Here is a 13,365-nt window from a genome sequence, read left to right as displayed (position 1 = left end):
ACATGAAAACAATCCTTTACCATGAGTGTTTCCTAAGATTTAAAGGTCAATGATCTCTAAGGAGCCTTTAATGAGTTCAATAATTCACTGAAAGTAGGAAGTATTAAGTCATTTTCTTACAATTCAATTACAGAAGAAAAATTATCAGTTTGTTCGTATTTCATGGCACTGGCTATGAAATTAAGTAATACTAAAAATACTAAGAAAAAAATTTAAAAAAAAAAAAAATCAAGCTACTTGAGGAGTGACGATTGTCTTTGTAGTACAACAATTTAAAAACACCCAGAGTCAGCTTTTTTAAAAAATGACAGTTTTTATTCTTAGTAATTCAAACCACAGAGTTACATAAGACAATCTCAAACTGTGTATTTATTTTCAGAAAATGCAAGAATTAAGATTGGACTTGATACCGCTGATTCAGGTTAGATTCCATCCAGAGAAACTTACAGAAAACTACAGCTTAAATTAATGTTGATCATCACTTCTTTTCCGCACACTATAAAGTAGTTTCCATCAAATCAAAAACTCAACCATGCATCTGTATCGGCATCAGCAAGCCAACTGGATGCATTAGAACAAGGATCTTCCACACTTCAGAGTGGCCATTGCAGAGGATATTTTAATACAGAGGGGTGTTTTTTATTCATAAACGAATGTTCAAATTTAAAACTCCAGACTCTTGCAGTACAATATAATATTCTCCAAGTATTCTCTGTTCTGTTATCTGTTTCCTTCTGCATTGTCTTCACTTTCCTGTCCTCTCTCCATCCAGCTTTTCACCTAGAAGAACATCTCTTCTTCACTATGCTGCTTACTCCCTTTGTAGACACCCCATGAGAACAGAATAATCTCGTAATCTCAGTTCAGATTTTTCAGACACTTGACAACCAGAAGTCCCATTCAGTTATGCATTTCTTTGCATAAGGAAATATCTACTTTACTCCCAGCCTCTTAGCATGTAGTCAGTAAGTTAACAATATAGTCAATAAGTTTCCAATAATGACCTATTTAGAGATTTGCAGCTTTTCTTCCAAACATGTATGAGGGTATACATGATGCTGGCAAGCGTATTAAAGGATAGAGACCATTTCCTAACAAAAACCTCGTTCCAAAATATCATGGTGCACAAACTTCACAGAAAGTTGATGCTCAGAGCAAGGCATACATTCACACTGGAAAGAGCCTCATCCAACTTCCCCAGGTTGGCATTATAAGAAAAAGAATTTTACTATGCTGTGTTAACCAACAATCCAGTACATAAAACACATTTACCTGCTACTTCTGTCTCCAAATTCCCCATTAGCCGTACACAAAAATACAACCGAAAAAGCAGACTATTCAAAACATATCCTTTTTATAACACAATAGTAAATTATATTTTACTAATGTCGCCCTGGGACAGCACACAAAACTGCAGATAAAGGCTTTCCTGCCTCAAGCTGCTACATGGTCCACAAGCAACTCCCTGGGAATTTTCCATGTAGTTTTGCATTGGGAACTAACATACCATATCGCAGGGATGCATTCACTTCCATTCTCAGCACACATGCATCAAGAGCAGTAATGAGTACATTGCAATTCACTCTTAATTACATGATATAAATGTACCAAATGCCTATTTGATGTAAGTTTAGTCCAGACAAACAAGATGTTTCCTCAAAATCATTTCACTGATCATCCAACCATACTTAAAGGCTAAAGCTTTATTCTCCCATGTTTTACTACTTTTTCCATGATTTTGTCTCATTTCCCTGTCCCCTTCCCCACATAACATCACTGTTTACAGCTGTGTGTAGCATCAAAGAAAGAAGAGAATGAAGTGCAGCGCTACCCTATGAAAAACAAAGGCTCAGCCCATTAAGTTGGAGACATGCATTGACATTCACAAGCTGGGGGAAAAGAAAAAAGGCACAAGAGCACTAATGCGCAGTAAACAGGATTGTAGAGATACCTTCGACCTATTCCTTAATGTAAGGAAAACACTTCTGGGAAGACCACTTGTGTATGACACATCTTTGTAAGAGGCAGGTTAGGGCACCTCACATTAACAGGTCAAGCACTGGCACCAACAAGGATATCTTCCTTTCACAAATACCCAAGATTTTGATCTCTCTTACAGTAATAAGTCTATTCAGTATCTAGTACCAGAACTAACTAGGAGGAAAAAGTTTTATTCTTCTGTAAAGTGGAGGGTTTGTGGTTTTTTTCATTAGCCAATGAAGTTCTTTACATACTCAAATAAGGATCAGGAAATAGAACGCACATTATGTTCTCATTTGGCAAAGCTAGCCAAGATATCAATTCTATTTATTTATTTAGAATTGAATTATTTATTTATTTAAATAAAATTAGAATTTGACCTTATTGGTAAAATACAAAAGCCAAAAGTTCACATTTGCAGAAGCACTTAAGAGTTACATCTTTGCTTCAGAGAATTCTGATCTACTCAAGTGATACTCCTAACTCTAGTTCATACCTAAATCCTTCTTACTGGAGTTTCATGATGAGTCAAGGACAAGTCAGCTGACCGTGCTGGAAGAAAAGGGTACAGCCAAGGCATTTGCTTTCACTCAGGTTAAGACACTTTCCAGCAAGGATGCTCATCCAATCACCCAATACTACAGCTGCCCCATTTGTTCTCTGCAAGAACAGCAGCATTCTAAACTACTTGCTCCATATTCATTACATCAAAGCAGCACATTTTACCGCAGCATTAAGAGATTCAAAATTATGTCCCCAGAGGTCCTAGCAATTCACACAGGAGGGCACAGCACGAGAGGCAACAAGTTGCTGCTCACCTTTGCATCACATTGATGTATCCTCCATGGAGACATGTACTGTAGTCAGAACTTAATGTGTGATTTAACAGACTACATGTGTACACCGTTTTTGTTAACGTGGTTTTTGGTCCTACCTTACATAAGCAATAGAGCACAGAGAAATGCCTAGGACAGTGTGTTTGGGCTTGAGGCTGTGGCATGTCAACACAGCACGCCATCATGAAATAAAAAGGGAAAACACTACCCTGAGAGATAGACTGGCAACATTTGCCTGGGCACAATGTCACATTAGCATGGCTATCTCGCTTTTGGTACTGTTCCTAGACCGCTCCATACTTCACTTTGCAGCTCACAGATCTGCCCATCAGTACCCCTGACAGACACATGTTAGGTTCTGCAGTGTCTCATTTTACTTCCTCTAGTTCTTGACGCTGAGTTTTGGAAGTCAATAGCATGACTAATCCTTCAGTGAAAAGACACACATATTTTTGTTATTGAAACAACACTAAAAATTTGTACCTTGGGCAAGCCAATCCACGAGTACCCAACAAGTACTATCAGGTAACAAGACATAGCAATTCCTTTGGTTGCTCTTCATTTACCCAATTCGGCCTTTGTTTATTGGCCGTCAAACATCAGTACCCCAAAAGGAAAAATCTAAGTCTGTTCAGACAATGATGCCCGATAACTGGTAAGAATGACAGATCAGATCAATCCTATATCCTCAGTATCAAAGGCTTCATTTCTCAGAAAGTCACCTTTCCTTGCACTTATTTTCATGAATAGTGCTTTAAGAGCCTTTAAGTGAATAAAGCATTAATGTAAATGGAACAAACACAATTAAATTTATGAAATGAATTCTCCAGGCTAGATGCAATGTCAGCTGACGGTTTCAAATGAAAATAAATAGACTTCATACCACAATATATTAAAAATTTAGAACAGTCATCCTCACTCCAGTTGGCTTTTAAGACAGGATAATGTGAGACGGTTTTTTAAAAAAAAAAAAAGCTTTCCTGCTTTTGTGGCAAACATGAACATTTATGCCTGCCTGAGCAACCATGAACTCAATATTTTCAAAACGAAAGCCCAGTTTTAAAGTCTACTTTAGTTAATGCTGAAGTAATGGAGAAAACAGTATTAAATATTAATTCCATTCAAAAGCAGAATTGACCTGAGGAGATGTAACTAGCCACATAAATCCACATTACCACCATATAGCAGACATCTCAGGACTATTCATACTCCATAGATTGTTAGCTCCGTGTATTCATGAGCTAATGTTACAACACATTAGAAGGGACTGACAAATGAAAAATAGCGTAGCTATTTTAAAAGCTGTATATTTCACTAAAATATCTCTCCTTTGTTGCCAATAAAGCAATAGCAATGTTGTTAATTGAATTTTCATACTTCAGCAATGAGACAAATGTAAAACATGAGCATTTTTCTGGTTTTTAGGCATGCACACTATACTGAAATCTTTACTGATTACTCACGAGTTGTTTTGAGACAAAGGTATTTTATTTTAAAATTATGTAGGGAAAATACTCTTCATGTAAATATTTGTAGGAGTTCATCTTCAACTTGTACAAACAGTCATGTAAACAGAATGGAGACACTGTATCCCATGGTCTTTCAAAAGACTATATAGAAAGTGCACAGAAAACTGCACTTAATGTTAGAAATCGGCTAATGAATATGAAAACTGTCCACAAAAAGCTAGAAACCACAAATGAAGAATGAAAACAAAATGAATGTGATTTTTCCCACTGGCAGTTAACAGTGATACTCCACTGTAAGGCTTAATCCATTTTATTGCCATTGTGTTGCTGTAAGAAAACTTATAAACAGATAATGTTTAAAAAAAAAAATAATTAAAAGGAATATTCACAATCAGCACTGTAGCACCTAGCAGATACATACAGGAATTAAGTGTACCAAGCAGTAGCCCCCTACTCAGGCTTCTCTTACCTCTGTTGTTTATAGATACAGAAGTCACAAATCAGAGCCTTCTGAAAACGATATAACTCTTCAGTCAAATAAAGCACGTATTAAATATAACAAAAGGAAAGGAAGACACTGAAGTGCTACAGAAGCATCAACAAAAGACATTCTGAAATATAAAATCATCATAAATTAACTAGTTAATAAAAAATGCACTATTAGCCAGTTAAATTACACATGAAGACTTATAGTGCCTTCATTTACATGGTCAAGAACGGCCAAAGAAAAACACAATGATACTAAAAATATTTATATGGATCAATTGTAACATTACAAAGAAATTAAAGGTAGTGTTTAAATCATTAATTCTGAACCTATATGTCTCTTAAGTAACATTGATTATGCGATAATTAATTTGCACTTTAGAAATTAGAACTACTAGCATTTAACAACTGTTGCAATTCTAACAAAAAAAAACACAACAGAATTAGGTAATCTCAGTTCTCTTACAGATCTTTATTGGGCATTTTTTTGTCGTAGATATTATGTCAGAATGCATATTCTAAAACATCTATTATGTTTTATTCCAGAACATCAAATGAAAAAATTTACTGAATTAGAGATCTAAAGGAAAGAAGTGTTAACTTTCAAAGTATACATACTTCAAATAAAGCCAGTTTTTCCACAAAACCGTAAAGAAAACTTGTACGTGTAATTCTACATGTTATTATACAGTTTCAAAAATGGAAGAAATCTGAATACTTACTACTCTACAGTGCTTATAATGTTAGAAGACATCTACTTTAATATATATTAATAAGTCTTCCCACTTCACAGCTGGGAACTGAGAGGAAAAAAAAATGGCTTGCTCAAATGAAGAACATAAAAGGATTGGAAACAGACATCCAATTACACAAGTGCTAGTCTGGCATCCTTATTATTCTTAGTTTCTTTTCAGTTTAACCAAAATTGTTTCAGCTTTTGGATTTAGTAGAGCTGAAGTCACTTGAAGTCACTTAATTCTTTGGCAGGACACATAGCTCATTGTACTTGAGCTGAGGCTCCCATCTTACCTTTGAGGAAACAAGGCTAAACCAGAGAAAAGTAAGGTTAACACACACAGTAACTTTCCCTTGAGGTCTAAAACATACACCCGGTTGCCATAGGAAGAATTTAAGGCTTATACATTCTAAAAGCCCACAAGTCAGCTCAAGAGCCTCTGGCGCCAGATCAAAGCTCTAGGGATAGGACAATAATTTGTTGATTCAGTTCAGGCCCCTGAAGGTTAGTAATTACAAAGCCTTAATTTTCTGTAAACAGAAGGTCTGCAGAACGCATTTGTAACAATCCCTCTTTGCAGTCTCCATGTTTCTTAACAGGAGCATCACCACACCTCATCCTTGAAGTCCCTTTAAGACAGATGCAGGAGCTTCACCTGTCTCTGCAAACAGAGGATGCTCTGAGGTTGCAACACTGCAGCTACACTGAGAATGCCTTGCTTGCTGCAGACCTCACTAGATGAGCAGATGGGTCTGGGCTGAGGCCATGAGATTCAAAGCAGAATCGCATATGGAGACTGAGACACAAAAACAAGGTTCCACGAAACTGGGTGAGCCATTGATCCCAAAGTGGGCAGTGTGGAAGAAAAACGGGCAACTCTCCTGTCTTTTCCCATGCACTATGACCTCTTCCAGTAACAGTGTCCTGATCAGTGTTTTCCAACAGTCTGGGACTTATCCTAGCCCTTGATGAGCCTCACTCAGCTCAGTAACCCAACAAAAAGCCAACCCAGCAAAGAATAGGCTTTGTCAGTTTTCTGAGCAGAGTTGACTTACCAAACAATCAGACAAGCACTCAATCAGCAAAAGAGAAGTTATAGTAGCACGTAGCCAAGAGTGGGACAGCCTCTTTCAGCAGCAAAAAGTTGGTGAAGCCCATCATGCAGAACAACATGTATAAAGTTCCAAAACAAAGAACCAATTCAGGAAAAGTAGTCACTATAGCATGTACGTTTCTGTCTTTTCTTGCCTTCAGAGTACAGACCAGTGTGTTAACAGGAACCTGTACCATGTAACCAAACAGCTGCAAGAGGGAACCTTGGTTTTGAAACTGAGACCGGTTTTAAGGAGTGGTTCAGCAATTTTCTATTTCTTCAGAGACCAAATTAAGACATGCTCGCATCTATATAATATCAGAAAAACTATGTTCTACATGAACCCAGCTCAGATGCTATTTTGGCATTTAACTTTTCTTTTGAGAAAAAAGCCTCAAGGCATCTGCAATTCAAATAATCATCCTCAAAAGGTACATGAATCACCTTTCTTTTCAAATGATGCTATTAAATGTTTTTTGATAATGACAAAGCTGTAAAAAACATCAAACGCTTAACAGCAAAGTTCTATATACCATCAATGAACTGTTCCAGGAAAGGGAAAAAAAAGTTAATTATTTCAAAAAGGCTACAGAGAATACAGAATTACTCCTTCAGAGCAAGAGCTATCGACTTAAAAACAATCCTGTATAAGTTTAATGAATTTGATTTTTCTTTGCAACAGAAATACATACACATGTACAATACATACAGATTAGTGCTGTATCTCCTTTATTGCCCTCTAACCTGCTTAAATGAAATGCTGGTTTCCGTAAACATAAGAAAATATGAAAGAAAAAGGATTTTTGGCTTGTAAATTTAAGTTTCATTTAAACAAAACACCAATGATGTGGGTTGAGCAAAGCTGGATGGGCTGTTTCTTTCTTCTCCTTGAAGGGCAGACCCCAAAGTTGACATTATCATCAAGTTTTAGGGAAAATTACTAATTTTGGAAAAAAAAAAAAAAAAAGCTTTCTGTTCCTACTCCCCACTGCTCTGGTTTTGAAGAATAAAACATTTCCTTTGTTTCTAAAAAAATCTGGTTTAAATGTTAAAAAAAATACATTTAAAAGGTTACAGGCATTTCAAAAGACAGAGACCATTACTGTAACTGACATCCACACATCTGATAACTTCTTACCCTGTTTGTCACTGAGAAGTTCACTGTATGGATGTTGACAAAACATCCCTTGGAAAAGGGCTACATAGAAAATTTCAATTGGGGCACCTGCATTTTTAGTTCTTAGTTTGACTGACTTTCCATGCTCCTTTACAAACAGTGCAGTATCAGTGCGGCTTTACAAAGCAAGCAGCCTTAAAAAGCGAACTCTACAATCATTTACTCCTGAAGTATTACAGACATTACATTGTGCAAACAAAAAAACAAATTATATACTTAAACTTCAGTTTGTTCCAACCTGTCTTATTCTTGTAGACTAGATTTCAGTGACATCCATGCAATGCACATAAATCTAGCCGAGTATAGGTACCATGGACAGAAAAAAGGACAAAAATTTGAAAGCTGACAATAGGATTTCTGCAAACTCTACAAACATATTCCAAGAATGGAGCTGACTGCAGGACTGGTTAAAAAAAATAAAAAAATCTGTGCATAAGGTTACATGTATCACAGTCAAAGAACACAAACAAAAGAGGACAGTATGCAGTTAACCTAATAACCAAGGCAGAGCATCAAAAAATGAAGGGAGCCAGAGACAGAATGAGAAATACCATGTTATGATACATATCATTTGAAGATGAAGCCAAGAACTTCAATAGGTGTCAAGAGCTACTGAACAGATTTCAAGAAAAAGTTGAACACGTAGAGAAGCATAAAGGTGTTTTTCTGTTGCATTCTATCTGGAGTATATTCTAGACAAGCCAGAAAGGGGCAAGCAACTTACTGTGACGTTTTCCTTTAAAGAAGATAGAAAGACTGGGAAAATACAGAAATTCTCTAAAATATAAATGGATTTGCCTATCTGAAAGATTTGACAGTTTGTCAGCATCTCAGTCTCAGTATTCTCCCCACTCTTGCAAGCCATTCAAGAAAGTGATGAAGCCTAGAACACCACACAGACACACACACTATGCTCTTTTGTTCAGCAAGAGGTAATTACACAAGACTGTGGCAGGATGCTAGGCCCACTTGTCGAGTAACTAAAACCCAGAACGTAGGTTTGCAATCTTGTAAGGCATTACAAAATATTTGCTTTTACACAAATACTTGCCAGAAGTAATAAAAAGCATAGTTGACAATATCAATATATTGATGATATAGTGATAGTAAGCCAAAATACAGTCATTTGAAGATAGATAGTGCAAGAATACCAAAAAAAAAAAAAAAAAAATCACATAAAATTTTAAGGGACTAGTGCCAATCTGTCAGAACAGACTTTGTACTGCCTTCAGTATATTGCTAAGGCACTCTCTTGACTATACATAGGAAAGCAGTGAAGAGCCCATAATCCAATAATACATGCTACATATTAGGTTGGTGCAAAAGGAATTGCAGTTTTTGCATTGTTGAAATTTGCCATTTGCTATTGGAATACATTCTTAAATAAATGTGGTTATGTTATGCATGATTTTAATGCGCTTTTCTCACTTTTTTTTTGCTACCAACTTACTACTTGCTGTTTGGTTTTTATTTATTTTAGCTTATGGCAATGATGTTAGATAAAAAGAAAATTCAAGCGATTTTCTTATTCGAGTTCAAAAATGGGTCGTAAAGCAGCAGAGACAACTCGCAACATCAGCAACGGATTTGGCCCAGGAAATGGTAACAAACGTGCAGTGCTGTGGTGGTTCAAGGAGTTTCGCAAAGGAGACAAGAGCCTTGAAGATAAGGAGCGTAGCAGACAGCCACCCAAAGTTGATAACGACCAACTGAGAGCAATCATCAAAGCTGATCCTCTTACAACTACATGAAAGAACTCAATGTCAACCATTCTACAGTCATTCGGCATTGGAAGCAAATTGGAAAGGTGACAAAGCTCGATAAGTGGGTGCCTTGTGAGCTGACCAAAAATTTTTAAAAAGTCAGAGTTTTGAACTGTCATCTTCTCTTATTCTACACAACAATGACCCGTTTCTTGATCGGATTGTGACATGTGACGAAAAGTGGATTGTATAAGACAACTGGCAACGACCAGCTCAGTAGTTGGACTGAGAAGAACCTTCAAAGCACTTCCCAAATCCAAACTTGCACCAAAAAAGGGTCACGGTCACTGTTTGGTGGTCTGCTGTCGGTCTGATCCACTACAGCTTTCTGAATCCCAGCAAAACCATTACATCTGAGAAGACTGCTCAGCAAATCAATGGGATTCACCGAAAACTACAGTGCTTGCAGCCAGCATCAGTCAACAGAAAGGGTCCCATTCTTCTCCACAACACACGACCATACGTCACACAACCAACACTTCAAAAGCTGAATGAATTGGGCTATGAAGTTTTGCCTCACCTACCATATTCACCTGACCTCTCACCAACCAACTGCCACTTCCTGAAGCATCTCGATAACTTTTTGCAGGGAAAACACTTCCACAACCAACAGTATGCCGAAAATGCTTTCCAAGAGTTCATCAAATCCCAAAGCATGGATTTTAATGCTACAGGAATAAACAAACTTATTTCTCATTGGCAAAACTGTGTTGATTGTAATGATTCCTATTCTGATTAATAAAGATGTGTCTGAACCTAGTTGGAATTATTTAAAATTCAAGGTCCAAAACTGCAATTACTTTTGCACCAACCTAATATGATAGCACACCACAGCCTTAACTAATGGAGGTTTATATGTTTCTTAACATGAAGTCACATCAATCTCATTATTCCACAGGCTGGAGAGGAGAGGAAAAAAAAAAAAAAAAAAAATCAAGAAAGCATGAAAACAAGAAGTTCCCAAAAACTTCTAAGATTTGAGAAAGCGTATTCTCTTTCACAAGCTATGTAACAGTCTTCAGATGCTCTTAGACCAAGGAAAAGCGCACTCCCAGAGCAGACCACAGCTGGGAGAGGACAATGGTCTCCCATGATCTTGTCCCTTAGTCAAGAGACTGGGTGAGCATGCAACTAAATCCCAGAGCAAGATGGCTTTTGCCAGCTCCTGCTGGTTTGCTCACTTTCCACACTTAGGATTTCAGACTATCAAAGCAGTTCAGTGCTAGCACAGTTTCTCTACCAATTGCTTGACAGAGCTCAAGCACAAGAACCACTGTGAATCTTCATGCAGATCAAGATTGGAGAAAGTTACAGTGTAGTCTGTCCCACCTTTGTATCAGACGGTCAGTACTCCTCATAACAATTTCAGAAATTAGTTCACATGTACCCTAGTAATCCTAGTGCACAAGACTGGCATTAAATTAAGCCTGCATGTAAGCTGAGCAATTGCTAAGATCAGCTGAAAGAGCAACACACAAATGCAGAAAAATATTTGCAAGAGAGAGAACCTGTAACCGTACAAAGACCTTCAGATGATGCCTGCACCTCTACTATAGGCAGTGACCAAGTTCTGACAAACTTTTATTAAGCTACTTTAATCCAAAAAAGCTGTTGTGTGTCTAGCTTCAAACAACAGTGCTCGCAAGAGTAGTAGCAGTCTAGTTAAAAATATTAACGAGGGCTGTTTTTAAAGGTACAACAATTCTGTTTTGCCAGTTTTTTACAGTTTACAAAGCCCTTTTCATAGTTTCTATCATACTGTGGTTTGAGTCCAGGGAAACCCATGCACAAAGAACAAATCAACTCAACATATGTACGAGTCAACATCTGAAATACTGAAAGCCCTCCTTTCATCCTAAAACGTGGCAAGAAAACACCCGTGTGTAATAATTACTGTTAAGTAACACCTAGATACGCAACCTACTTTTGCCCAGCATTTTTCTTTTACACCATTGAGGGAAAGAAAAAGTAAATCGAAAAAATAAAATATAAAAAATAAACAAAACACAGACACACAATCATCGCTGATCTGCTGCAAGCGCCGAGGGCAGGAGATGAAAGGCAAGCGCGGCCGGACCGCCGGCGCGCTGCCGCACGACACCTCTCCCCGCCGGGCAGCCCTCCCGGCCGCACCGCTTTGTTCCGGCGCCCGGCCGCGCCAGCAAGGTGCAAAGCCCCGGTGCGGTCACGGCTTTCCGCACAACCCGGCGGGCCGGAGGCGGCCGGTGGCGGGGCCCTGGCGACGGCCGTCCCCGCTCCGCTCGGCCCGGCCGGGCTGTGCCGCCCCGCGCCAGCAGAGGGCGAGGCGCTGTCTCGCCGGCGACGCCGGGAGCCTGTTTTTGTTACACGGGGGGTATTTAAATGTCCTGCTGTCAATCACAACGCACTTCCTACACCGCCGCCAGCTCCCCGGCCCGCACGCCGGCGCCGGGGCTCCCCACATAATGGGGGCGGCAACTCGGAGCCCCCCGCAGCCCCAGCCCGGCCGAGCCACTTGAGCCGCGGGCCCCCAACTTGCTCCTTTGTTTAACTGCCCGTGAATCCCCACCGCCACCTCCGCCTCCCCCTGCTCGCAGCCGGAGCCTTTATTATTCGCACTCTCGGCTCACAAAAAAAACAAAAAAACACGCGAGTCGGCGGCGGCCGCTCGGGACCGGGCTGGAAATGTCAAAGCGGCGAGAGGAGCGGGGCGACCCTCCTCCGTCCCCGCAGCCCCTCCGCCAGCCGCCCGCCCCAAACAAAACGCACGGCGAAGCCAGAAGCCCTTTCCCCGCCGGGGGAAAGCCCCGGCACCCGGCGCGGTGCCCCCTCCGCGATGAGACCGGCCCGTCCCGGGAGAGACCCTCCGGGGGAGCGGGGCGAAGGGGGAACACGCCGCCTCCCCAAAGCCGGCTCAACTTTACGGTGGCGCCGCCCTGCCAGCGAAGCCGCCGGCCGGGGAGCCCCGCATCTGTTGCTCTTTCATAACCCGCCTCCCCCCTCCCGGCCGCCTCGCCCGGCCCGACCGCCCCCTCACAAGCAAAGCCCCATGTGCCCAAGGACGGCAGCCCTCGCCGGCACCGGACACTGCCACCGCCGCAGGGGGGAGCCGGAGCGGACAGGAGCCCGTTTCCCCCCCGTGCCGCCGCCGCGCAGCCATTGTGCCCCCGGCCGTTACCGGGGGGGGACACACACACTGCCACCGCCTGCGCCCGCTGACCCGGCGGCTCGTCCCCCCCCGCGCCGCCCGGCCCTGAGCGGCTCCCGGCGCCTACCTGCCGTGGAACCAGTCCTTGCAGATGTCGCACTCGATCATGAAGCGGCTCACATCGTAGGGCTCCCGGCACACGCAGTACACGGGGGTCGCGGCGGCCGCCGCCGCTCCGGCCATCTTTAAAGAACTCACTGACTGAGGCGCCCGCCCGCTCCTCCTCCCCCTTCCTCCCTCCGCCGCGGCCGGCGGCACCAATAACAACAGCGCGCGTGCCAGCCCCACACGCCGCGCGCGCCCCGCCGCCGGCAGGCAGGCACGGGCAGGCGGGCGCGGGAGCGAGCGAACAACAGCGCGCGGGGGCGCGCGCACGTGCGTCACCCGGCCCCCGCGGAGGCGGGAGAAGGAGGAGGAGGACGGGGGGGGGGGGGGGGAACCGCCCCCCCCCTTTCCCCTCCCCTCCCTCCCCTCCCCCCGCACGGCGCCCCTCCCGGCCGCGCCTGCGCCACGCGGAACGCCCGCACCACGCCCCTGCCCGGCCCGGCCGCCTCGCCCAGCGCCCGGGACTGCGCGTGCGCGGAGCGGAGAGGGCTCCCATTGGGCGCGGGGAGGGGAGCGCACGTGCCGCCGCCCGC

The 13,365-nt window shown here is 42.1% G+C and overlaps 1 protein-coding gene across 2 annotated transcripts in view; it reads right to left on the bottom strand.

The window, feature by feature from the left end:
• Positions 1-12,998, bottom strand: part of KDM7A (lysine demethylase 7A) — a 69,299-nt gene extending 56,301 nt beyond the window's left edge. For both annotated transcript variants that reach the window (XM_065640698.1, XM_065640702.1), the window contains exon 1: positions 12,795-12,998. In XM_065640698.1, the coding sequence (XP_065496770.1) occupies positions 12,795-12,910 (116 nt within the window). In that variant the 5' untranslated portion in view covers positions 12,911-12,998. The remainder of the gene's footprint in view (positions 1-12,794) is intronic.
• Positions 12,999-13,365: the final 367 nt, after the last annotated feature.

This window comes from Caloenas nicobarica, chromosome 1 (assembly GCF_036013445.1).
Source record: "Caloenas nicobarica isolate bCalNic1 chromosome 1, bCalNic1.hap1, whole genome shotgun sequence".
In the NCBI taxonomy this organism is placed as follows: domain Eukaryota; kingdom Metazoa; phylum Chordata; class Aves; order Columbiformes; family Columbidae; genus Caloenas; species Caloenas nicobarica.
This window is presented reverse-complemented; position numbering and strand designations above follow the sequence as displayed.